At 50.5% G+C, this 21,583-nt stretch overlaps 8 protein-coding genes across 8 annotated transcripts; 5 read left to right on the plus strand and 3 right to left on the minus strand.

The window, feature by feature from the left end:
- Positions 1–137: 137 nt before the first annotated feature.
- Positions 138–1,004, plus strand: BO85DRAFT_500670 (uncharacterized protein). Its single transcript, XM_025664135.1, has 2 exons — positions 138–555; positions 627–1,004. Exons 1-2 carry the CDS (start codon positions 257–259, stop codon positions 949–951), a joined length of 624 nt encoding a protein of 207 aa, XP_025512492.1. The 5' UTR covers positions 138–256; the 3' UTR covers positions 952–1,004.
- A 620-nt stretch (positions 1,005–1,624) lies between these two features.
- Positions 1,625–4,106, minus strand: BO85DRAFT_452437 (carnitine O-acetyltransferase CAT2). The gene is made up of 4 exons (XM_025660822.1): positions 3,751–4,106; positions 3,638–3,683; positions 1,915–3,577; positions 1,625–1,865 (listed from the first exon to the last, which is right to left on the minus strand). Exons 2-4 carry the CDS (start codon positions 3,672–3,674, stop codon positions 1,733–1,735), a joined length of 1,833 nt encoding a protein of 610 aa, XP_025512493.1. The 5' UTR covers positions 3,675–3,683; positions 3,751–4,106; the 3' UTR covers positions 1,625–1,732.
- Positions 4,107–4,374: 268 nt separating this feature from the next.
- BO85DRAFT_105588 (uncharacterized protein) lies at positions 4,375–5,243 on the minus strand. Its single transcript, XM_025653820.1, has 3 exons — positions 4,876–5,243; positions 4,590–4,793; positions 4,375–4,528 (listed from the first exon to the last, which is right to left on the minus strand). The coding sequence occupies exons 1-2, from the start codon at positions 5,071–5,073 to the stop codon at positions 4,593–4,595; spliced, it is 399 nt and encodes a 132-aa protein (XP_025512494.1). The 5' UTR covers positions 5,074–5,243; the 3' UTR covers positions 4,375–4,528; positions 4,590–4,592.
- Positions 5,244–6,073: 830 nt separating this feature from the next.
- Positions 6,074–7,547, plus strand: BO85DRAFT_427709 (uncharacterized protein). Its single transcript, XM_025658169.1, has 2 exons — positions 6,074–6,320; positions 6,386–7,547. The coding sequence occupies exons 1-2, from the start codon at positions 6,124–6,126 to the stop codon at positions 7,371–7,373; spliced, it is 1,185 nt and encodes a 394-aa protein (XP_025512495.1). The 5' UTR covers positions 6,074–6,123; the 3' UTR covers positions 7,374–7,547.
- Positions 7,548–8,249: 702 nt separating this feature from the next.
- Positions 8,250–8,743, plus strand: BO85DRAFT_522919 (uncharacterized protein; the record flags this gene model as incomplete). The annotated part of the gene is made up of 2 exons (XM_025665304.1): positions 8,250–8,472; positions 8,559–8,743. The coding sequence occupies exons 1-2, from the start codon at positions 8,448–8,450 to the stop codon at positions 8,741–8,743; spliced, it is 210 nt and encodes a 69-aa protein (XP_025512496.1). The 5' UTR covers positions 8,250–8,447.
- A 1,729-nt stretch (positions 8,744–10,472) lies between these two features.
- Positions 10,473–15,405, minus strand: BO85DRAFT_462241 (WD domain protein; the record flags this gene model as incomplete). The annotated part of the gene is made up of 10 exons (XM_025661836.1): positions 10,473–10,487; positions 10,838–11,067; positions 11,098–11,193; positions 11,224–11,584; positions 11,615–12,307; positions 12,338–12,382; positions 12,416–12,508; positions 12,573–14,107; positions 14,340–15,290; positions 15,384–15,405. 10 exons carry the CDS (start codon positions 15,403–15,405, stop codon positions 10,473–10,475), a joined length of 4,041 nt encoding a protein of 1,346 aa, XP_025512497.1.
- A 373-nt stretch (positions 15,406–15,778) lies between these two features.
- BO85DRAFT_500713 (uncharacterized protein) lies at positions 15,779–16,595 on the plus strand. Its single transcript, XM_025664136.1, has one exon. It carries the CDS (start codon positions 15,871–15,873, stop codon positions 16,336–16,338), a length of 468 nt encoding a protein of 155 aa, XP_025512498.1. The 5' UTR covers positions 15,779–15,870; the 3' UTR covers positions 16,339–16,595.
- Positions 16,596–18,399: 1,804 nt separating this feature from the next.
- pabA (aminodeoxychorismate synthase pabA) lies at positions 18,400–21,196 on the plus strand. Its single transcript, XM_025653821.1, has one exon. It carries the CDS (start codon positions 18,529–18,531, stop codon positions 20,974–20,976), a length of 2,448 nt encoding a protein of 815 aa, XP_025512499.1. The 5' UTR covers positions 18,400–18,528; the 3' UTR covers positions 20,977–21,196.
- Positions 21,197–21,583: the final 387 nt, after the last annotated feature.

Raw genomic sequence — 21,583 nt, forward strand, 5'->3', positions numbered from 1 at the left:
GGCTAAATAAACATCTGTTTACCTATATTGGTTATATTACAATTCCGAATCCTGATGCCTCACTTAACTTTCTATGTGTTTTTAGATGCCGCTGCTACCAATATATACCTGCGGAGGATTAGATCATATCCAGGAAGATGCCCCCCCGCGCAGAAACTAGCTACTTTGTCGGATTCGACGGGGATCACGGCCATGTGTATCTAGTTTAGTATCCCGATTTGAACAAGGTGAAAAAAATTGAGGGACGTGACTTTCTATGAAGATTGTACGTACAGAGATGACTGTAAAGAGCCTGGTAGAGCAGCTGCCGCGTCTACCCCTAAGGGTCCGATCATGCCGGAGACGGGCACTTCGATCAATTCTGGAAAGACCCTTTTGCATGAAGCAATTGCAAAGATCGATACCGCTAAGGATCTCCCTGCGCAGATCTGAACCACCTGCTACGAGCACCTCCTCCGCCGCCACCGCTCCGAGGCGGTCACAACGCACTACGCAAAGGCGGATCGCACTTCGATGTCGACCGAAGGGGTTGATGTCAACGAATACCAGAGCCTTGTAGGCGGATTGAATTGGTTAAACACCAAAACTAGACTCGATCTACGTCATGCAACATTTCGCCTTCAGAGGCGCATGCACGCCCCAACCACGGCGGATGCAAAGGCGTTGAAAGCCGTGTACAGATATCTACGCGATACTACCTCCTACGGGATCACGCTGGCGGCCCCATCACCTGGTCATCCAACAAACAGAGCGTTGTTGCACCCTCCTCTACCGTTGCAGAATACTGCGCGTATGATGCCGCCGCGAAGGATGCCCTGTGTGTCAAGAAGTTGGCGCAGGCGTTTGACCTCAAGATATCGGATACCGGCAAGATACCTATGTTCAGCGACGCTGCTAATTCGCTACGAACCCTTAACCACGGCACCTACACCCGATCCACCAGATGGCTAGATAACCGCTACTTATTCGTGGCAGACCTCATTAAATTGGATGTTATATTAATCCAACATGTTGCAGGCGTTTGCAACCCTGCAGACGGTCTTACCAAACCGCTGGATCAGGAGAAGTTTCGTGCCTTCTGTAGCCTCCAAGAGATGACCCCATTGGCTACCCCTCCCCCTCAGCATCCTGAATAAGATGCTTAAAATGCGGAAGATTGCCTATCTAGGAAACACCTACGGCTTCATTTAACACCTCTCTGCACGCTCCTTCGCCTAGGGGGCCGTGTTGAGGCAACTGCTGGAGTAGATGTAGTCATGTGCCTGGCGCCCAGGCCGCCCACAAACGACCTCTTGCTTTGTTTTGCTAGAGCACCTAGATAGCTACGAATTCAACTAACTCTTTTGCTGCAATTCGCGTTCGTTCGCTTGCTTTTTCGTTGTTTCGTTGCTTTGCTAGTTATCTCGCGCCTCAACATACCATAACAATGTCAGAGCACAGAATCACAGGCAAGATTGGTGAGACATTATAGATCCATTCGGTTTGTAGATACGGTAAAAAGATGATGAGAAGAGAGGGATCAAAATACTGGTATGCCAAGGAAATATGTCCCGCTAATATGTTATGATTTCTGAATCATTCTATCGGATGTTGCGAAAATATGTTACTGTGTTGTTTCAGATGCTTCTGGACATATGGTTTATAATTTATCTATCTGCTCTTTATGAACGTGTATGTCCTCAATTGTAGTCTGAAATAAAGTGTATCGCTGGTATATAGGTATCTATCTATCTTACATCTTGGCCTTCTCGCTCTGGGCAGCCAAGTCGGGCATCAGCATGTCTCTCATATCAGATGCCGCCTCGTTCAAATAGTAGCTCATGCGCTCTGCGCCAAGGCGCTTGCACACAATGTTGAAGTTCAAGCTAAACCACTAGTCAGCAACGATCAATACTTATGGGTAGGGGAGCTTACCTGTTCTCGTTAATCATATAAGCGATGCCGAATCCGTCGTCAATCACTTGACTCCATCCGTAGCCGTTGAAGAACTCCGAGCTCAGCTGGCTGGTTGATAGGTACCACGAGCTACTGTACGCAAATGCGGGGTCTTCATAGAGAGCAGGCAGTTTCTCACCCTCACGCAGCAGCTTCTTCAGACCGAACAGGTGGCGGTCCACACCACGGCCATCGCTGGCTTCCGCCGTGTACTTCGTGTGGGCGGCCAGTGCGGAGCGGAGTAGACGGACAGCCTCCTCGCGGGGGACGGCAGGGTCGCTGATGGCCTTGCAGAAAGCAACGCTCTCATCCGATACCGTGCGGATGGTCTCTGTGCGGCCCTCCTGGAACTTGCGGGTCGAGGCAGACTCGTACGTCGGGCGGTTCTTGCCGTACATCTTGAAATAAGCGAGCTGGATGATCATCTGCACGTACGCATCCGGACTGCACTTGAACTTCTTAATAAGACCCTTGCCGTAGCCCTGGTAGGCCTGGACGCGGAGCTCGTGCGACGAGATCTGCTGGCGGTGCTCCTTGTTGGCAGCATCAATGGCCTCCAGTACCGGGCCGTCCAGGTGGAAGGTGATGGGACGAGGGTCGGGCAGGTCAGACCGCACCGGCTGCTCGGAGAGGTCGATCTTGTGGTTGAAGATGAGGTTGTTCAAGTGGTCGTTCAGGCGGTGGGTGGGGCTGCCGTCCATCATGCTGTGCTCGCCCATGAACCCAGCGGTGCCATTGTCATTGATGATGAACTGCAGCGGCTTGTCGAACCAGCGGTTGGTACCATCACCGTGCCAGTACTGATGAGCACGCTCCTCTAGCGTGACGGGCGTGGCATTGTCCAGACAGACAAGGAACCCGCTGGACTCGATGTCCCGCAATGCCTGCTCATTGGCCGGGTGCGCAGCCAGCAGCTTCTTCCGTGCGTCGGCCCACAGGTCACGGTTAGCGACGGTCAAGACGCCGACCGCCGGAGCGGGCTGGGCAACCTCGTAGATGCGCTCAAACTGGCGCTGCAGCTCAGAGTTGTTCAGGCGCTTGCCGTTGACGGTCAAAGGCACCTTGAAAAATTGGTTCTTGCGCACGACCACAATGTGCTCGTTGTCCTGAGCCGGGAATTTCTGGGGGTAATCGACACTGTCACCAGGGATACGGCAGCAGTTGAACATGAACTGGTAGGTGCTCATAGCCATGGGCTGGCCGCGCATGTATTCAGGCTCCAAGGAGCCATCGTCGACCTGGCGCTTGAATTCCAGAGCGGCGGTAGCAACCGAGGCGGCGCGCTTGGCGGGGTCCCGCCGGGCGCGATCGTCGCGGTAGGAGTAGAAGTACGAAACGTAGGGGATGACAGGGTCCCGGTAGCCCAGGTATGCGGCGTGATTCCACCATTCAAGAAGCCAGTTCTTCACCTTGGGGTCGGCGGCGCGGGCGAGCAACCTTTCCTGCAGGGGCTCACCCTCACCACCCGGGCGAACAAAGGCGTCAACGGCCTTCTTGGTGCGCTCATATTCGGCCTCGGAGACCAGCGCGTGGACGGACTTGAGGTAGCGACGGCCCGTTTCTTCCAGAGAGGGTACCGGCAGGCGGGGGAGGGAGTCTTCGAATCTGAGCATATTGCCTTTGGAGAGATCTTCTTTGTAGCCTATCCATCCACAACGTGTCAATAGCGGATCTCGAATCGGATTCGCATGTGAATGCTTACCCTCAGGGACCGAAGATGCTTTGCGACGGGGTGCCATTATGGGTGCCTAAGCGGTAGAGATCACAATTAGCCGATAGTATTCGCGAATTCTGGTGGTATGGGAACAGGCTTACGACGGCAGATCTGGCGAGGAGCGAGTTGGCGGGGGAGAGACGGGTCCGGGGGAGAGTGGAGAGACGGGTTCTGCTCGAAGCCGCGAACATGCCTCGCGGTTGTGAAGGGAAGGGGGGGAAGATGAGAAAGAGAAGAAGAGTTAGAGATGGCTAAGCAAAGGGTATAAAGCAGAGGAGAGGAGCGTGAGCTAAAAAAGTAGCAGGGAGAAAGGCCACATGAGATAAGAGAGCGAGTTGAGGATCAAGAGAAGGAAAGATACCTCGGCTGGATGGAAGCCAGGATCAGCCGACTGCTGGATGGTCACGTATTGTCATGGCTGAGGTGGATCTTTCCCGTTGGCTCCGCTGACTGGTGGGGATGCCGCGTATGTGACGGTAATATGGGTAATGTGGTCAACCGGATCGCCGAGGAACTTACTTTGGGCCGGTGGGGACGGAGTTGCCCCAATTTCGAGACATCACGATAATGCCTCTGAAGTCTTCACAGTTGATGCTTTGGGTCTGGCACCGACCCCATGGGGTACCGAACGGTTTCGATAATTCACTTAGAGCTGTACAGCTGCAAGCATTTTTTGCTGCTACGACAGTATTCTCTAAGCTATATTGTCTCTCCCTTTAGCCACGGATCCCGCAACAGCTCCGTTGCCGTCATTGTACCTTCTGATTGCCACTGAGTTACCCCTCCCATGAGATGTAAGAAAGCCTTTTTGTTGTTCTTTTCGGGGGATTTCTACGACTCAAATTCTCCGGTATGCGAGATGGTGATGTCTTGCTTTCACTATCCTACAGGGTGTGTTCAGTCTGATGCCAATCGTTTTCGAGATACTAGGACAACATACCTTTCAGTAAAGAACTCGTTGCTTCACTTTCCCCGTTACAATAGATCCAACGGCGGATGACCCCGAAGACCATCCGCACGGGTCGAGTAACAGAGTATCGAGCGTTGTTCGTACCAAGCCGTATCCGGGATGGAATAGATCGGCTTGACTTATGTGATGATGTATTTTGGTCTTCTGAGTATGAGATTCATCACGGGTATAGACCTTGAGAGTCACATAATGATGAAATTTGCATATCACTCAGCATCAGTCCGCAGGTCGGTTGTATGGAGCAGGAAGAACAGACTGGAGATGAATCCTGTTTCCCCGATGAACTGATACTTAAAAGGGCGGAGATGTCACCGATGTAAATAGGGTAGTAGTGGCCATTTCCTGTAGAGTTGAAGTGCTCTTCCTCGAAGCTAATTCGGTAGTTGGAAAGCACCGAGGTGTTTGAGAGAGCTCTGCGAGAATCCACTTGAGCACAGAAGCCACGAATGCACATGCAACATTGGCGGTAAGTCGGGGTATTCTAACAGCTACCTCAGGTTAATTCGCCGTCACCCAAAGGGTGAATGGATGGATGTTTTGTTTACAGTATCAAAATTACTAGCGGTATGGGAACACATTCAATCCGGGCGGTACAGGCTAGTAAGATTATGAATTGCCCCGGACTCGCCATCAGCCAGCCTCGGTCCGTTCGAGGAACAGCGGTAACAACCTACCGGGCAGTTTCGAAACCCAGTTCCTGTGAATGTTCTATGGCAGGGAAATCTAGTCGGAAGCCTAACTGGAACTTAGTCAACTGTCATCTTCGGAGACACGCTATTATACAACGCCGCAGCTCAGCCGGGGCAATCGATGGTCCAGCCGCAAGGAGAGTGAAATGCGGGGGGAGTTGCTGGACGTAGAAAGGAGGTGATTCCCTCGGTCGGGAGCATTGGGTCACCAGAACAAGAACAGACCGAACTACTAACTGACCCTTCCATCGGCATCTCTACTTGAGACAACAGTCCCATGACTGGCAGAATTGTTTCACGCCGTTGCGTCACTGGCACACATAAGCCCGGTGGATAACGCAGAGCAGTCTCTCTGCTGTGAAGCTAAATGCCTCATGTGGTCTTGAAAGATACAGAAGTTTGGTCCTTTGAGAAGTTATTGTTATGATATCATGTATGTGATACTATGTATGTAGTAGCAGTGCTTTCACCGCTCTGCATACCGCATCCTAAATAGGATGCTCTACATGATGCTGTACGGACTCAGACCTTTGGTTATTGTTAAACAGATCTTCTTTCGATAATCTTAATACAATGTTTCAATCAGACTGTATACTCACTTGACCGGCAATCAACATCAAAAAGTGACATTTGCCCGATTCCCTACTGAAGATATCGAAACGACTCGGCCCAGTCTCAAACGGTCTTGTCAAGCACGTGACAGGAGCGAGGTAATGCCGGCATCCACCGCTTTGGGGAAGAAACCAGTGCTCATTGCGGAAATACTAATCATACTGATAATTATCCCGGCCACTAGTGAGAGTTCTTGTTCCAAAATGTCTCTGTCCAAGAACGTCATCCGGTCGAGCCGCATAACCCAGCAATCGCTATTTCGATGCAGCATATCCCGTCAGAAGGTCCAGCGATCCCAAGAACGCCGTTTCAGCCAATCTCGCGCTGTCGCCGCCCCAGTGGCCGGAGCAAGTGAAGCTGAAGTGCAAGCAGCACTGAAATACTGCTCGAATCTTCTTCTGTAAAGTCTTTTCAATCACCCATCTTGGCTGGCGACCTATCTAATACAGTCTATGTTCATGCCAGACAATATGACCGTCCCTCCTATACCCTCAGTACCTTCATCCCCCGAACGGCGCAAACCTTTTACATCGCTCTTCGAGCTCTTAATGTCTCTCTTTCCCTAATCCCGGATACCACCTCATCCCACACGATCGGGCTTATGCGCCTTCAATTCTGGCGCGATGCAATGGCCAAAACACTATCCGGTTCCCCCCCGAAAGAACCTATTGCCATTCTCCTCGCTTCCGCCATCTCAGACCTCACCGAACGAACGCAAGGTCGGGCGCGAATTAGCAAAGGCTGGCTGAATAGAATGATCAATGCCCGCGAGCAGACTCTTACCAACGACCCGTACCCTGATATCGCTGCCCTCGAATCCTATGCGGAAAGCACCTACTCGACCTTGCTCTACTTGACGCTCTCAGCACTGCCCATGACATCCGTAACGGCGGACCATGTAGCATCGCATATTGGAAAGGCAGCCGGTATCACAGCTGTACTCCGTGGTTTGCCACTGGTGGCATTCCCGGGCGCATCGACTCAGCGTCCTGACCAGGCTGGTACGACAATGGCCGGAGGAGCAAAGCAGGGAGCCGTAATGCTGCCATTGGATGTAATGGCGCAGGCTGGGGTAAAAGAAGAAGAGGTGTTCCGCCTGGGCAGTGAGGCGCCCGGATTACGGGATGCTGTTTTCACGGTTGCCACTCGGGCCAGCGATCACCTGATTACCGTGCAGCAGATGTTGAGCAATATTCGTGCTGGGCAGGATGCAGGGCATGAGTTTGAGCACGGCCATGAAGAGGATCATCAGTATGATTTCCCATCCCAGAACGAGACCCCACTACAGGAGGTCAATCGTGCATTCGGTGTATTTATGCCAGCCGTTGGAACGCGGCTGTGGCTGGATAGACTAGAGAGTCACGATTTCGATATCTTCCAGCCTGAACTTCTCCGGTCGGATTGGAAGCTCCCTTGGAAGGCTTATATGGCTTTTACACGGAAGACCTTCTAATGATCCGTGATCTTGGATGTCTGAATGTTTGACTTGTGTATGATATGATAGATGTATAATAGTACGTGCACCAGGCTAGGATCTGGTCCGCTATATATAGTATGGCAAGGATCTTGCCATGCTTTACCATAACACAGAATTTATTCCACGAGGCAGAAGCCGAACTTGAACACTACTAACTTACTTTTTTCTTCTTGTCGACGTGCGATTATAAGGCTCTCCACCCCCTTCTATCAGCGCGGGTGGCAAGTTCTTGTGGAAACTGCACTTAATAATGGGATCCCATGGCCTTCACAGGGTAAAGTCCAATTCATTGAGTGGGACGTAGTATATGGTAAGAATGATCCGTCTTGATGACTAATTTTTGCGCTATCACTACTGTTGTCCCTTGCTTTTTCTCACGAGTCGAGCCGGTCTCCGGCTATGAGATATATAATTCTCCCCACTCAAATGATTATGGATCGGTCGTCGAGGTACAACAAAGTCGATATCGGGTTGCCACAACGTTTCTTAGCAAATGATGAAATTTTCATGAATAGAGACTCTGGGGTTCGTACTTTCTCATTGCCCTGCCAGCCGGATTGCACAGACATATGCCTGATGCTCTATTAGGGATTGTGAACAGCTCCCTTGCGGTTCTAGGCCGCATGACGAGGAATGATATCCAGCGTATCAGACCTAGCCTGAGTGTCAGATACCAATTATACTCTATTCAAGATATGTACCTCGCTACATTTGAAGGATTTTCTTAGCACCTGCCATTCATACACATTGATGAAATATCCTGGAATAGTGACAACTCAGCTTATGACGTCTTCTCAGTACTAAAATAATATACGATTCAATTCAATTCAATGAAATTCATATTTTAGACCAGATCGAGCCGGCGTAGGGAGGTGATAGCTATGCAGGTGCTTCACCGGTTGAAGCAAAGAATATGGCCCCGAACGCCCTCAATGCCCTCAAACTCGCAGTAAACACACTTAAACAATGTAAAACAACGCTTTCCACGATTTAGGAAGGTCGTCGCCGTAGCTAAACACAACTAAACGACAAAAGCAAATGTAGATGTAAATGAGTGTTGCAGTCGTAGCTGCTGGTGAGCCCATCCTCCTCATTCGTCGTCCATTATCTTGACATGCCTATTTCTTCTGCTTGTTTGAACTTCCCTGCTGACTCAAACAGGGCGTGTTTGGTTCCTTCTACCCAGTGTCTTCAGCGTCTATCCCTATGGCCCTGAGGCCTATGTGTTCATGGCTTGGGTCGGATCCTTGTTCAGGGTCAGGGTCGAGTCCGACCTGGCTGAACTGCCCGAGCAAGCCTATTTGCAGCATGAATTCGGCGACGTAGCAGATTGCCTGCGGGTCTGATATGAGCGAGTCATAGTCAGTAGTGATGGTAGCCCCCAGATCCGTACGTGCGGCAATCTTATCAAACATCTGATTATACACGTTGAAGTTTCTGACTTCAATCATCATAGTTGATAACTGGAGGCCATAATCGACCCCCTTATCGATCACAGAAAGACAGCCAAAAATGGTGCTTACAACAAACTAAACCCTATGATACAGACACGCCCACCGCCATACCCTAGTGCTAACTGTGAATGGTGGTGGTCACGTGATCTGAGGCCACCTTATCATTCTCCCTCTGGCTCCACGTTTCTTCCTCTGGTCACGTATCTCGAGCCACTCATTCCTAGTAGCCGATAAGTATATCACAGCCAGATATTCTGAGTGAAGGCCAAAGCGGTATCGGAGGGTTGCGCACTTACTACAAATAGTATCTTCAGCCTTTTGAGAAAGATGATCATGTCAAAAGTGACAACGGCTTCGACCAACTTACAGTTAGTGTCATCGCTGTCAGCCTTACGACTAATGCGTGCTCTCGTGTCAGGAAAGGCTTCAGCTGGCAGGCCAGGTAGAATTATTGCGATCAACACCAGTTTCGCTACCTCAGCCTGTTCTGTCGAGTCCGCAGCCCTTGGGTTCCTGATTCGGACAATTCAGCAGCACTAGATTTAGGCAAGGGAGAGTGAAGACGTTCAGATGTTGACAAATTGCCCCATCTCAGTGGCGGCATGCGCCCGAGTCACCAACGACCGAAGCATCTACTGTAGAATTCTGTATGGGTTTTACGCCTCCCGTAAGATTGGGTGTAATTTTGAGTGAAATTACAAGACAAACCGGTACCTGCCAAGACCCTAATCTGCAGGCTAACTATATACAGACTAGTACAGGTGTTAGGTTTTGGGAAAAGATTCGGGAAGAGTCTGGGGTAGGCACGGTGGTAGTGCAAAGTACTATATCTACAAGACTACAGTCAACCGGATAATTCTGCGAACCTAGCTTTGGAGGAAGTATTCCGCAACCATCTTGGAGTATATTTAGCCGCAGACAAATTCAGTATGATTCCTCTTCGGGAACTTGCTAGTTCCCGGATCGTCGATTGGGCAAAATCGAATTGGAGCTTGAGGTGTTTCCCGGACACTGTCCAGGATATATGGTGTGATACTCCGCCTCACGATAATAAACTCCATGATGCGATGGCAGAAATTGTTTCATCTAATATTCAGCATTTCCTATCTCAAGGAAATGGAAAGAAGGTTTTCTCTGAAAATCCCGAATTCTCAATTGCGGTCATTGAAAAACTGTCTCCGGACAACATGAGGTTGAAAGAAGAGAACAAGAATCTGGTTGGACAAAGCGATTTTGATATATAGGGTAGGCATATTTTCATAGTGCACTGCTGGACTTCGGGCACGTTTTTCTGTCATTCACCCTTACTATAGATATATATGTTAATTCCCACTGCTTGCCCTCACCAGCCTCGTTCATTATCTTGGCCCATAACGCAATTTGCCCCGCAAATTTGCGGGCAACGCCTAGTTCAAAACCACGCTCAATGAAAAATGCTGGCTTTATCTCACGATGAATCTGGTTGATGTCAAGACAGTTTTCAAGTGTGATGTCTCGCGCCTTTCTGATACAGAGCTTCCGGAAACTGGAATCACCACCTACACTCTTTGATTGTTTCAGCAACCCCAAGATGAAACCACGCTAGACCTAGCCTGGAACCGGATGGAATAATAGTGTTCCATTACATGACAGTGTACTGTAAAAATATGTACATAGTATGGTAATATATGGAAACATCTAGACTAGTATAGTTAAGTAGCAAACTGGCCGTAATTACTGAATAAGCGAAAATCACGGGACAGTTCTTATAGTAGGAAGTAATAGTATATAGGCATTGCACATCCCAGGCCCTTCTTTTATAAAGAGATTAAAAAATATGAGACTGTACTAGAGTACAAAGATATTCTCCTATTGAAAATCAAATCTTATGATTGGAACGCGCCCATCCGTTAACCCAAGGGCAAGCGTAGTATCCTTAATCGCAAAACACGCAAAAGAACGATAGTCAGTAGGAAGCCACAGGGCCCTTTCACCTCGTAGAGAGACCCAAGAATCCGCAACAGAGATAGAATAACTGGGAGGAGATTGGTTCACGAGCGACATGACCGTACTGGAATGGCCGGTCAGCGTGCGCTGCTCGACGCCCGTGGCCGTGTCCCAGAGCTTGATAGTATAATCGCTCGAGCCTGATGCCAGCGTGCGGCTGTCCAGCGAGAAGGCCACCGAGTCAACCCAGTTAGAATGGCCGGTCAGTGTGCGCTGCTCGATACCTGTGGCTGTATTCCAGAGCTTGATAGTCTTATCACTCGAGCCCGATGCCAGCATGCGGCCGTCCGGTGAGAAGGCCACCGAGTGGATCCAGTCGGAATGGCCGGTCAGCGTGCGCTGCTCGATGCCTGTAGCTGTATCCCAGAGCTTGATAGTCTGATCACTTGAGCCTGATGCCAGCGTGCGGCCGTCCGGTGAGAAGACCATTGACCAGACTCTACCAGAATGGCCAGTCAGTGTGCGCTGCTCAATGCCTGTAGCCGTATTCCAGAGCTTGATAGTCTCGTCGTCTGAGCCCGACGCCAGCGTGCGGCCGTCCGGTGAGAAGGTCACTGACTGGACTCTACTGGAATGGCCAGTCAGTGTACGCTGCTCGACGCCTGTGGCCGTATCCCAGAGCTTAATAGTCTTATCATGTGAGCCTGATGCCAGTGTGCGGCTGTCCGGCGCGAAGGCCACTGACTGGACTCTGCTGGAATGGCCGGTCAGTGTACGCTGCTCCATGTCCATGGCTGTGTCCCAGAGCTTGATGGTCTCATCATCTGAGCCCGACACCAGTATACGGCCGTCCGGCGAGAAGATCACCGACCAGACCCAGTCGGAATGGCCGGTCAGCGTGCGCTGCTCAACACCCGTGGCCGTGTCCCAGAGCTTGATAGTCTTATCACTCGAGCCCGATGCCAGTGTACGGCCGTCCGGTGAAAAGACCACTGACCCAACCCAGTTGGAATGACCTGTTAGCGTGCGCTGCTCGACACCCGTGGCCGTATCCCAGAGCTTGATAGTGTAATCGCTCGAGCCTGATGCCAATGTACGGCCATCCGGCGAGAAGGCCACTGACCAGACTTTACCAGAATGGCCGGTCAGTGTGCGCTGCTCAACGCCTGTAGCTGTATTCCAGAGCTTAAGAGTCTCGTCGTCTGAGCCCGACGCCAGCGTGCGGCCGTCTAGTGAGAAGGCCACTGACCGGATCCTATTAGAATGGCCAGTCAGTGTGCACTGCTCAACGCCCATAGCCGTGTCCCAGAGCTTGATAGTGTAATCACTCGAGCCCGACGCCAGCGTGCGGCCGTCCGGTGAGAAGGCCACCGAGTGGACCCAGTCGGAATGGCCGGTCAGCGTGCGCTGCTCGACGCCCGTGGCCGTGTCCCAGAGCTTAATGGTCTTATCATGTGAGCCCGACGCCAGCGTGCGGCCGTCCGGTGAGAAGGCCGCCGAGTCGACCAAGTGGGAATGGCCTTCAAATGTCTGCAGATTTGAGCTCCAGGAGTCTTCTACCGCTGTTTCAACTGCCAGCTGATCATTGACTTTCCCATAAAATACCTGCTTTATAATACTTTTGGTCGGTGCAAATACAAGACCAGCGCGGTAGAGCTGTAGTGGAGCGATCCCTGCTATATAGCTGTTTTGACGAGTAAATCTTTCTGCATCATATAAAAAATCCGATAACTCGGAACCAACTTGCGCCTGACTAAAAATTAGCTAGTATTCTGAGCAGAGACCAAAAACTTACCCGTGTTCTCGACTTTAATACATTTATTAATCCTACTACTTCCGTTATTTCTCCTATAAGAGCTAGTACCTCCAACCAGTGAAGGAAGTGCTCCTTGAGAAAAGAGAGAATATCATAGTCCACGATCCGACCTTTACTCTGTTCCAGATGATGAATCCAGTAGCGACAGGCGTATTTCAGATCGGCTGTGATACACTTCTCAACACTCTGAGGCTCGATATTATCTTGTTGTGTTCTGTCACTTTGCAGCTCGCATATATTCTGTTTGAGCCGGGCTTTCATAAGCTTTAGACAATGTGATACTATCTTCGCATGCGTCCTTTGCTCATCAACAGAAAATTCCTTCTCCGTTGTTTTCAAGAGATACTCTCGGAATGATAAATGCAGGATACGGACTGGTGCCTCAAGGTTTGTTGGTACACTCAGAACTGAGTGGAATCTTTGTAATCGACTAGCGATTTTCTTCTCGTCTATCTCTGTCAGCTGGGCAATAGCCTTCACTGGAAGAGGGTCAGCGAGGAGAATAATAACTCCAACAATATTATGAAAGTCTTGCAAGATCCGTGCATTTTCGCTTCTGTCAGTAAGCAGCTGATTTAAGATCGGCTGATATGTCCTTTCTATTTCGGATGTTGATGTGATTGCCTTGTCTTCTAGGATATATTTGAGCTGTTCGTCCGGAAGCTCATATTTATCCCCAACAAAACGGCAAAGTGTAGCTGCAAAGATAAATAAGGGAACAGCCATCTTTACCAGTTTATCAACATTATTATCTCCGGGCCAATCAGGAGAGTGTGGGTATTGCTGAAAGAACGGGTGCTCATTCCGAATCTCAGTAAGCCGATATTTCAGGAACAGGCGAATATCATGTTCAATCACGGACTTTGGCAGCTTATGGAGGATCAAGTCTTGGTGATTCTCGTTTTCTCTGAAGCCAAGACGAATAGGGAGCTCAGGTCGGCTAGTAAGGAATATTCGAAGGCGTATCGACTGAAGCTGCTGGAGTTCTGGTAAAAATCTGATTATCATGTTGATATCACTCTCCTGATCGCATTCATCTAACGCATCAATCACAAGAACAATAGTTGTGGGTTTTACTGGATGTAAGGTAAGTAGTGGACTAAGAAGCAATGTATTGAATTGCTGCTCGAGGGTTTTGAAGGGAATGTCTGGCTTTTTCTTTACCACTTCGAGAACACCTGGTACCAGCTCTGGACAGTGCTTTACTAGTTGTTTTATGATCGTCGATATCAGATATTTCGCGTTCGCACGGTCTGATTCACCTCTCTTAAAGAAAAACGAGGCACCAAGCTCTCCTTTCGTATCCAATCTTCTTGCAACTGTTTGAGCGATCGTAGATTTACCAGTTCCGGCCATACCATTCAACCAAAAGATACACTTTCCATCTATAGATTCAACCCAATTTCTGACTTCGCTGAGTAGCTCCGTTCGGGTTCCTGGGAGACATTCGTCGTGCTGGTTATCGCGCGAGTCAAACAATGCACCTTGGATAGTTCTCAGATTTTGCCAACAGGCTGTTTGGTCGAGTTGAGACTGGATTAGACTTCTTATATTAGCCGCGCTTGTGTTGGCGATTGGCTACTTCGTTTACCTAAGTGTGTCCCGTGTCTCTAGCGTATATCTCTCAACTAGGAAACTGTCAGCAGGCGTCTCAATAAGATTAGCAGTTGAAGAACGGAAAAACTGCAAGAAAAAAAATAGAAAAATGCTATTACTCCTGAAGAAATTCGGTATCACATTTCATACCTGTTTGTAATTGATTTCTCACCTGGTCAGCCCATGAGGGCATAGTATCCACACGTTGAGCCCGCAGGACACACAGTAAGTCTCGTGCATAGGCAGCGGCGGTAAGTGCAGCATAGTTATGCCAATCATCATTCTTGTGAGAGTCACAATAATCGCAGATTCCACGAATAATAAGACATGGCATGTTGTTCATCAGACCCGCAGCTTCCATCTCAAAACACAGTACATTGAGATCGGGATCGTTAGCATAGATATCACGTTGAATGCCATCTTTAAGAACAGTATTTCCAGAGGCGATAGTTCCGTAGTGAACACGAAGGATGCGCTGACCTGAACGCTCTGGACGATTGATTAAGAAGCTTGAGTCACATTGCTGACAGCTTGGTCCACCAGTATGTAGATAATCAGCTCGGTACAGCCGATCAACTTTTGGTCGGTGATAATCTTCTGTATCATCCATACGCTGAACGTGTTCCGCAAGACTGTCTGGCCTCCGCATATCATTATGAAGCCTTCTTATTTCAGGGATGACTCCAAGTAGCTTGTTGGGAGGGGCGTTCATCTGTCCTACTCTTTGGAAATGACCGTTTTGTAGTTTTTTTCCGAGATCATATTGTACCACACCACCGATAGCACCTTTTGGCTGGCTAACAACAATGTCACCGAGTCTGATATCATTTCTAGCTGATGGTGCACCGCCTCCAATACCAACCATTAATGCAAATCGTAGGTTGGGAAATGACCGCAGCATGTCTCGCGCAACAGAGCTGGCTGAACTGGTACCGTATCGACCTGCAGGAAGACAGCCGATCACGATGAAGTGGTTCATAATACGTCCAAAGACATATGTGTTGTCATCACTGGATTCCACGAGATCCTGGCACGTGAACTCCTCATCCAACATGCGACAGGCGCATTCATATTCCTCCTGGAGAGCACAAATCCAGCCGACTGTATAGTAATCGATAGATGCGCTGCGATCTTTTGGAGGATCAGGATGTCCCTTCTGAGACCGTTTCAGCGAAGAGGGAGGAGAAAAAAGACTCAGTGACCCCTGCCGCTTCATGATAGCGTCCGCGCGAATATTCTGTATAACGTGATATTGAACAGTTAACGATGGTAGAATGGTTAAAGCACCTCGAAATACTCAACATATACCAGAATAATTCAAACAGCCGGAGATTTGGCGAGTATGAGACTGATTAGATTGTGAATATTGGAAAGTGTATTCTTGGAGGGAATGAACACCGGGGTAGACATTCGAGACAGCTCTAATTAACATGACGTGGCGCGGGGTTGCGGCGGCAAATGTCGAATTGTTATTGGATATATTTTTAGTGCGGTAGAAGTCCATCAGAAGATGCTTGGGCAGGATGCAGTTGGGAACACGCGGGCTAATACTGAACAGATTATGATTGAGATTCTGTTATGTTACCAGAGCTCTGAACCTGTTGTAGATGGCCCTCACGTGTAGCTGCGCCTGCGAGCCCATCCCCTCCGTTCTTCGTCCACGTTCTTACTTCCAACATGCATGTTCTATCTGATATGCTTGCCTTCCCCGGGTGACTCAGTCCGAGGCGTGTGTGGATCATTCTACCCAGCGTCTTCAGCGCCTATCCCCATGGCCCTGAGGCCTTTGGTCGGGATCATCCTGGCCCTGCAAATGGCGCAGGAGGACCCCTTTCTCTGGGGAGCGGTCGAAATCTACACTGATAACCAAGGCGCGCTCCAACGCCTACTCGACCCCGGGATGCAGTCGGGACAGTTCCTCGTCCGACGCATCGTCGACCTCATTGAGGAGCGCCGCGAGCGAGGCGGGACGTCAACTTCCACTGTATCCCGGCCAACGTGGGGGTCCCTGGCAACGAATTCGCGGACGAGATGGCCAAACGCGCCACCGGGTGGCTCCCGGGAGGCGCGACCAACGGCCCCAAGGCACCGCAGGTGCCGGACTACCGGACCCTGCAGTCGTCCGCCAATGCCTGGATCAAGGCATTAACAAAGAAACAATCACACCGGCACTGGCAGCATGCGGACCACGGCAAGACCCTCCAACAATACATTCCAGAGATCAGCAAGACACCGATGCAACTCTACAAGGGATTGACTCCAGCCCAGCGGAGCGCCCTATTCCAGGCCTGGACGGAAAAGATCGGCCTGAACGCGTTCCTACACGTGGCTCGGAAGGTCGATTCCGTTCGGTGCGAGCGATGCAATGCGGCACCGGAAACGGTGCACCATGTCTTGCTCACGTGCGACTCATACAACGAGCTCCGGCGCTAGATCTGGCACGACGCCCAATCGATGCCACGGAGCCTGAAGGAAGCGCTGACGGAGCAGAAGCATGCAGCGCGCACGACGAGCTTCCTGCTCACGACAGGGCGCCTGCAGTACCTGTTGCCGCCCAAGCCGCCTCAGGCGCACGACACGGAAGAAGAGTGACTACTAACGATGGCAGATACAAGACCTGGGCAGCACGGATGCGGACATAGCGCGCCTCAGGATCAGAGAGGCGCGTGACGGGTGGGGGGCGCATCCGCGGATCCACGCCGCTATCTCCCCCCTCACGGTTCCCCATACTTGACGACAACATATTCCCGTAATCACAATCGTCTGTGGGTTGCATATACACGCATGCAGAAGCTTGTCGAGCCAAAGGGCTGCGGAGGAGGGATCACAGGACCCGGTACAGGACTACGAAGCTAAAGGAAACAAGAAGGTCCACGGGAAGCCTTACGGACCTCTACGGCCACGGAAACCTTCGACCGGGCAGGGAACAGGAGCGAGCGGGTCCCAGGGCCTCACGGAGAGGCTCAACGCGGCCCACGTGAGAGGATTGCAAAGAACATGGAGCAAGGGGTTGGAAAGAACGTGCAGATGGGGCTGAGTCGTGTCCCACGAGGCATCTACGAGGGGGCGGCTACGAACGTTCTGATTGGTCAGTTGGATTTGGGGATAGCTTCACGCTTTAAATACGGTATTTGAGCGATACCGTAAGATTACGAGGGATCGAGTAAAAGGGAAGGAATAAGGAATAGGGTCCTGTACATTAGATTCGCCGCTCGGAGGCTTGCTCAGGCCACAGGCGCCCTGCAAGAGCGCCATGGCTGCGCTATATTAGGGTAATCCAATCTATCTATCTATCTGTCTGTCTGTCTGTCTAACATCCAACCCTGAATTTACAAATCATCTCCCTCCCCAACCCCCACACCTAAAGTCCCATTTGACTCCATCGCACTCTTGATTTCAGTTAGGCAACTGCTGGAGTAGGTGTAGTCACGTGTCTGGCGCTCAGGCCGCCCACAAACGACCTCTTGCTTTGTTTTGCTAGAGCACCTAGATAGCTACTAATTCAACTCACTCTTTTGCTGCAATTCGCGTTCGTTCACTTGCTTTTTCGTTATTTTGTTGCTTTGCTAGTAATTTCGCGCCTCTACGATTTCCCCACGGACTTTACGTCACCAGCGATACCTTCTACTCAAAACTCTTCCCTGGCGTGGGCATCCTCCAGCCCGGTAACTCGTACGGAAAATGCAACCACTGCGGCAGGTGACCGAAGTGAATGAAAACATTTGCTTGGGCCCCATGCGATGTGCTCGTGATAGAGCCGTCGGGATTTGGCTGGCGATCGGCCTTCTGGATCACGTGATGTGGTTTTTCTTGACTTGTTTGTTTCGCCTCGCGCGCTCGCGCTCGCTTATCTGTGGTGTTCTCCCTACCCTCCTACCTTTCTCTCTTCGTGCTAGATATTTTAGTCAAGTAGCGCCAAATGCAACAGATTCGACCGGCTATCACACACTGCTTGGCCCACCTTGGCCCTCTTTGGTGGCGGATACGAGTCGGATTATCTGTTGTTCCTGCCCGGTCCCGAATTGCGCCACCCGCTTTGCCTCAAGAGTCTGCACCTCGTTCCCTTCAACTCCAGAATGAGGAGCGCGCCTCTCCGCAGCATTTCTAGAGACAGGCTGAAGCCGGGGTCCACCGGTTTATAAGAGACATCGACAGCCAGGAGGAAGACGCCAGCGAGCAACATCAACACTAACACCGAACCACTGCAGGCGTCGTCGCGATCTCGATTCGTATTATACCTTATGCATCCAACTCTATCTCAGTCCCTGTCATACCCTTCCTCTGCTACCCACTAGCACGGCATCACGACAATCCTCTTCCTTCCGTCTTCTACCGAGACATGGCTCCGTTACTGGGCCATGATACGCGCTCATCTTCCCGACAAAATGGCCACGAGATGACACCTCCAAAGAACATTCTCTATATCGACGCGTACGACTCTTTCTCCTACAATGTTGTCGCCATGCTCGAGGAGGTGCTAGATGTCCAAGTTACAATCATGCATATTGACTCAACTTGGCCGGATGGGAATGCTGCGGAGTTTCTCCAACACTTCGAAGCCGTTGTTCTTGGGCCGGGCCCTGGTGATCCACATATACCGGACGATGTGGGAATTATGGAGGATATCTGGAATTTGAGCACTGCAGACATGCTTCCAGTTCTCGGCATATGTCTCGGTTTTCAGAGCTTATGCCTTCGTCACGGTATTCCTATTCACCGGCTACCGTATCCGCTCCATGGCCAGGTTCGCCGCGTTCAAACTACCGGTGAAGATATATTCGATCGCGTACCCAATCTGGAGGTCACTCTATACCACTCCCTATATGCCCAGCTGGAGAAAGTACAGAATGGCCACGAAGAGGCACGATCAGACAAGTCTGCAGCACAAGAGCTTGATATTCTGGCATGGCTGCCCTTAGAGGAACAGGTCTCCACTGGCTTGGTTCGGCCGATACAACTTCCAATGGCTGTGCGCCATAAGAGCAGACCCTTCTGGGGTGTTCAATTCCATCCAGAATCTTGCAAGTCGGACAAGGAAGCATGCAGACAGATACTGGGGAAATGGTGGGAGATGTCTCTCCACTACAACAAAACCACTGGACGAGGCACTCCCCTGAAAATGATACGCGACTGCCTCCACGAATCGGACGACATAGCTTCCTTACCGAACATCGTGCATACCATGCTGAGCTGGTGCACATCTACTTCAAGATACTCTTTCTTTCGACACTTCTACACCAAACCGCTAGATTCGGCCTTGATCTGTGAGACCCTCAACAGTCCCGGTTCCCCGACAGTGATGTTTAAATCCAATGGCCGACACAGCATCATATCCGTGCCTAGTCCTGGCAGCTGGAGGTTAGAATTCTTCACGCAGACTGAGAGGCTTTTCATGGAAAATCTCGGTTGCGAGAATGCCCTAGAAGGGCAGTCTTTGATTAATACATCCTTGTCAACCAGCCAGTTCTGGGATGTCCTTCGATATTTGATGGACATGAAAAAGGTCGAATCAGGCAGTAGGGATGTCCCGTTTTGGGCTGGGTTCCTCGGGTACTTCTCATATGAAATGGGGCTCGCTTGCCTTCCTCACGCAAAAGGACATGGCCACAACTCCTCGGTAGAGGATTCAGAAGATCCAGTGGATGCGAGTCTACTATGGACTGAACGGAGTGTGATTCTCGACCATGAGTCTGGCCGTGTTACTGTACAATCTACACGGGAAGCTGACAATCAGCCGGCGGGGTGGATCGAGGAAACAGTGCGACTCCTGCAAGATTTATCATCTCATCCTGTCGTGGACATTATCGACAGTGTCACAACTGACACAGTGGCCCTGGATTCCATACTCAGTCGATCCACAGCACAATTTCCGAACGAACAACAATACAAAGAACAGTTTGACGCCTGTATCGCCGAACTGCACGCCGGTGAATCATACGAACTGTGCCTTACCTGCGAAACAGTAATCACAGTGCCCTGCTCTGAACCAGACAATGGTAGCATGAACTTCCCTTGGCTGTTGTACAAGCGCCTTCAAGAGTACAACCCCGCGTCTTTCAGTGCTTATGCAAAATTAGGAAAAGTCAAAGTTCTAAGCAGCAGCCCTGAATGCTTTCTCAATTGGGACCGGAGGTCTCTTCTGGAGATGAAACCTATGAAAGGTACCGTGAGGAAAGCAGACAATATGACGCTTGAAATGGCCAAAGAGATTCTCAGTTCGACCAAGGAAACTGCGGAAAACCTCATGATTGCGGACCTTATCCGGCATGATCTCTATGGTATCTGTGGTTCAGGTGGCGTATTTGTCGAGAAGCTTCTTGAGGTCGAGGATTACGGGCATGTTTTCTCAATGATTACACATGTCAAAGGCCAAGTTGATCCAACTCGGCCTGGGTTCGCTGCACGGGTCCTTCCGCAGTTGCAGTCGGCGGATATGTCAGCATACGGGCTTACGGCTCTGCAGAGATGCCTTCCGCCAGGATCTATGACTGGTGCACCGAAAGAACGTTCTTGCATGCATCTCTCCTCTATCGAGTCTCGTAGGCGCGGAGTGTATTCCGGTGTCATGGGATTTCTGGATCTCGGGGGAGGTGGCAGCTTTTCAGTCCTTATCCGCACCGCATTCAGCTCTTCTAATGACACCGATCTCGAACAGAAATGGCGAATTGGAGCGGGTGGGGCTGTCACGATCCTAAGCACGGCTCAAGGCGAATGGGATGAGATGTTGACAAAGCTAAACACGGTTTATACGGTTTTCAAGCCGGCTACTTCAGCAGTCCTCAGCTAAACAAGCACGGATCTGGGATTTTCCTTCCCAGATCTGCTCATAGGACAACACTGGTCACTATCACCATTAAGCTAACGACGGAGACCGACTCCACGCAAGTACCCTTTGCGATGTATTTTCATGGGAAGGATTGCATGAGAGGGTGGGCTGCAACTCAAGCAATCGAGCCTTTTAGCCGACCTCGGCACCAAGGTCTGTTGCAGGCTATCTTCTGCTGACGTATCGATTCGACAGAGGTTTTCTTTCCTTTTACCTCCGCCTTAAAATAAGTCCGAAGCACTCAACAACACAAGTTCTGTCCATGAGGTGCAGAACCTTGTTCTTCGCATGTCTTGGTCGCGCTAATCACATCGACTGTGTTGTTTGAGAGGCCGATTCCTCTGATTGTAACTGAACTTTCTCCAGCTGAAGTAAGGAGCTGCGGAGGGCCGCGCTCAAATCAAGATACCAACAGGTCGAAAGGTTCCACCTGAGTCCAGGGCATCTGTAAAGGACTTAGGCATTTCTGTCCACGCTCGCTGCCCGTTACGCGGCCATACGCTCCGACGTTACGCCCGTTGTGCTCGCTCTCGCAAACCGCTGTCGGCCGCCCACGCCGCCACCACCC

Source organism: Aspergillus piperis, assembly GCF_003184755.1.
Source record: "Aspergillus piperis CBS 112811 unplaced genomic scaffold BO85scaffold_19, whole genome shotgun sequence".
NCBI lineage: Eukaryota > Fungi > Ascomycota > Eurotiomycetes > Eurotiales > Aspergillaceae > Aspergillus > Aspergillus piperis.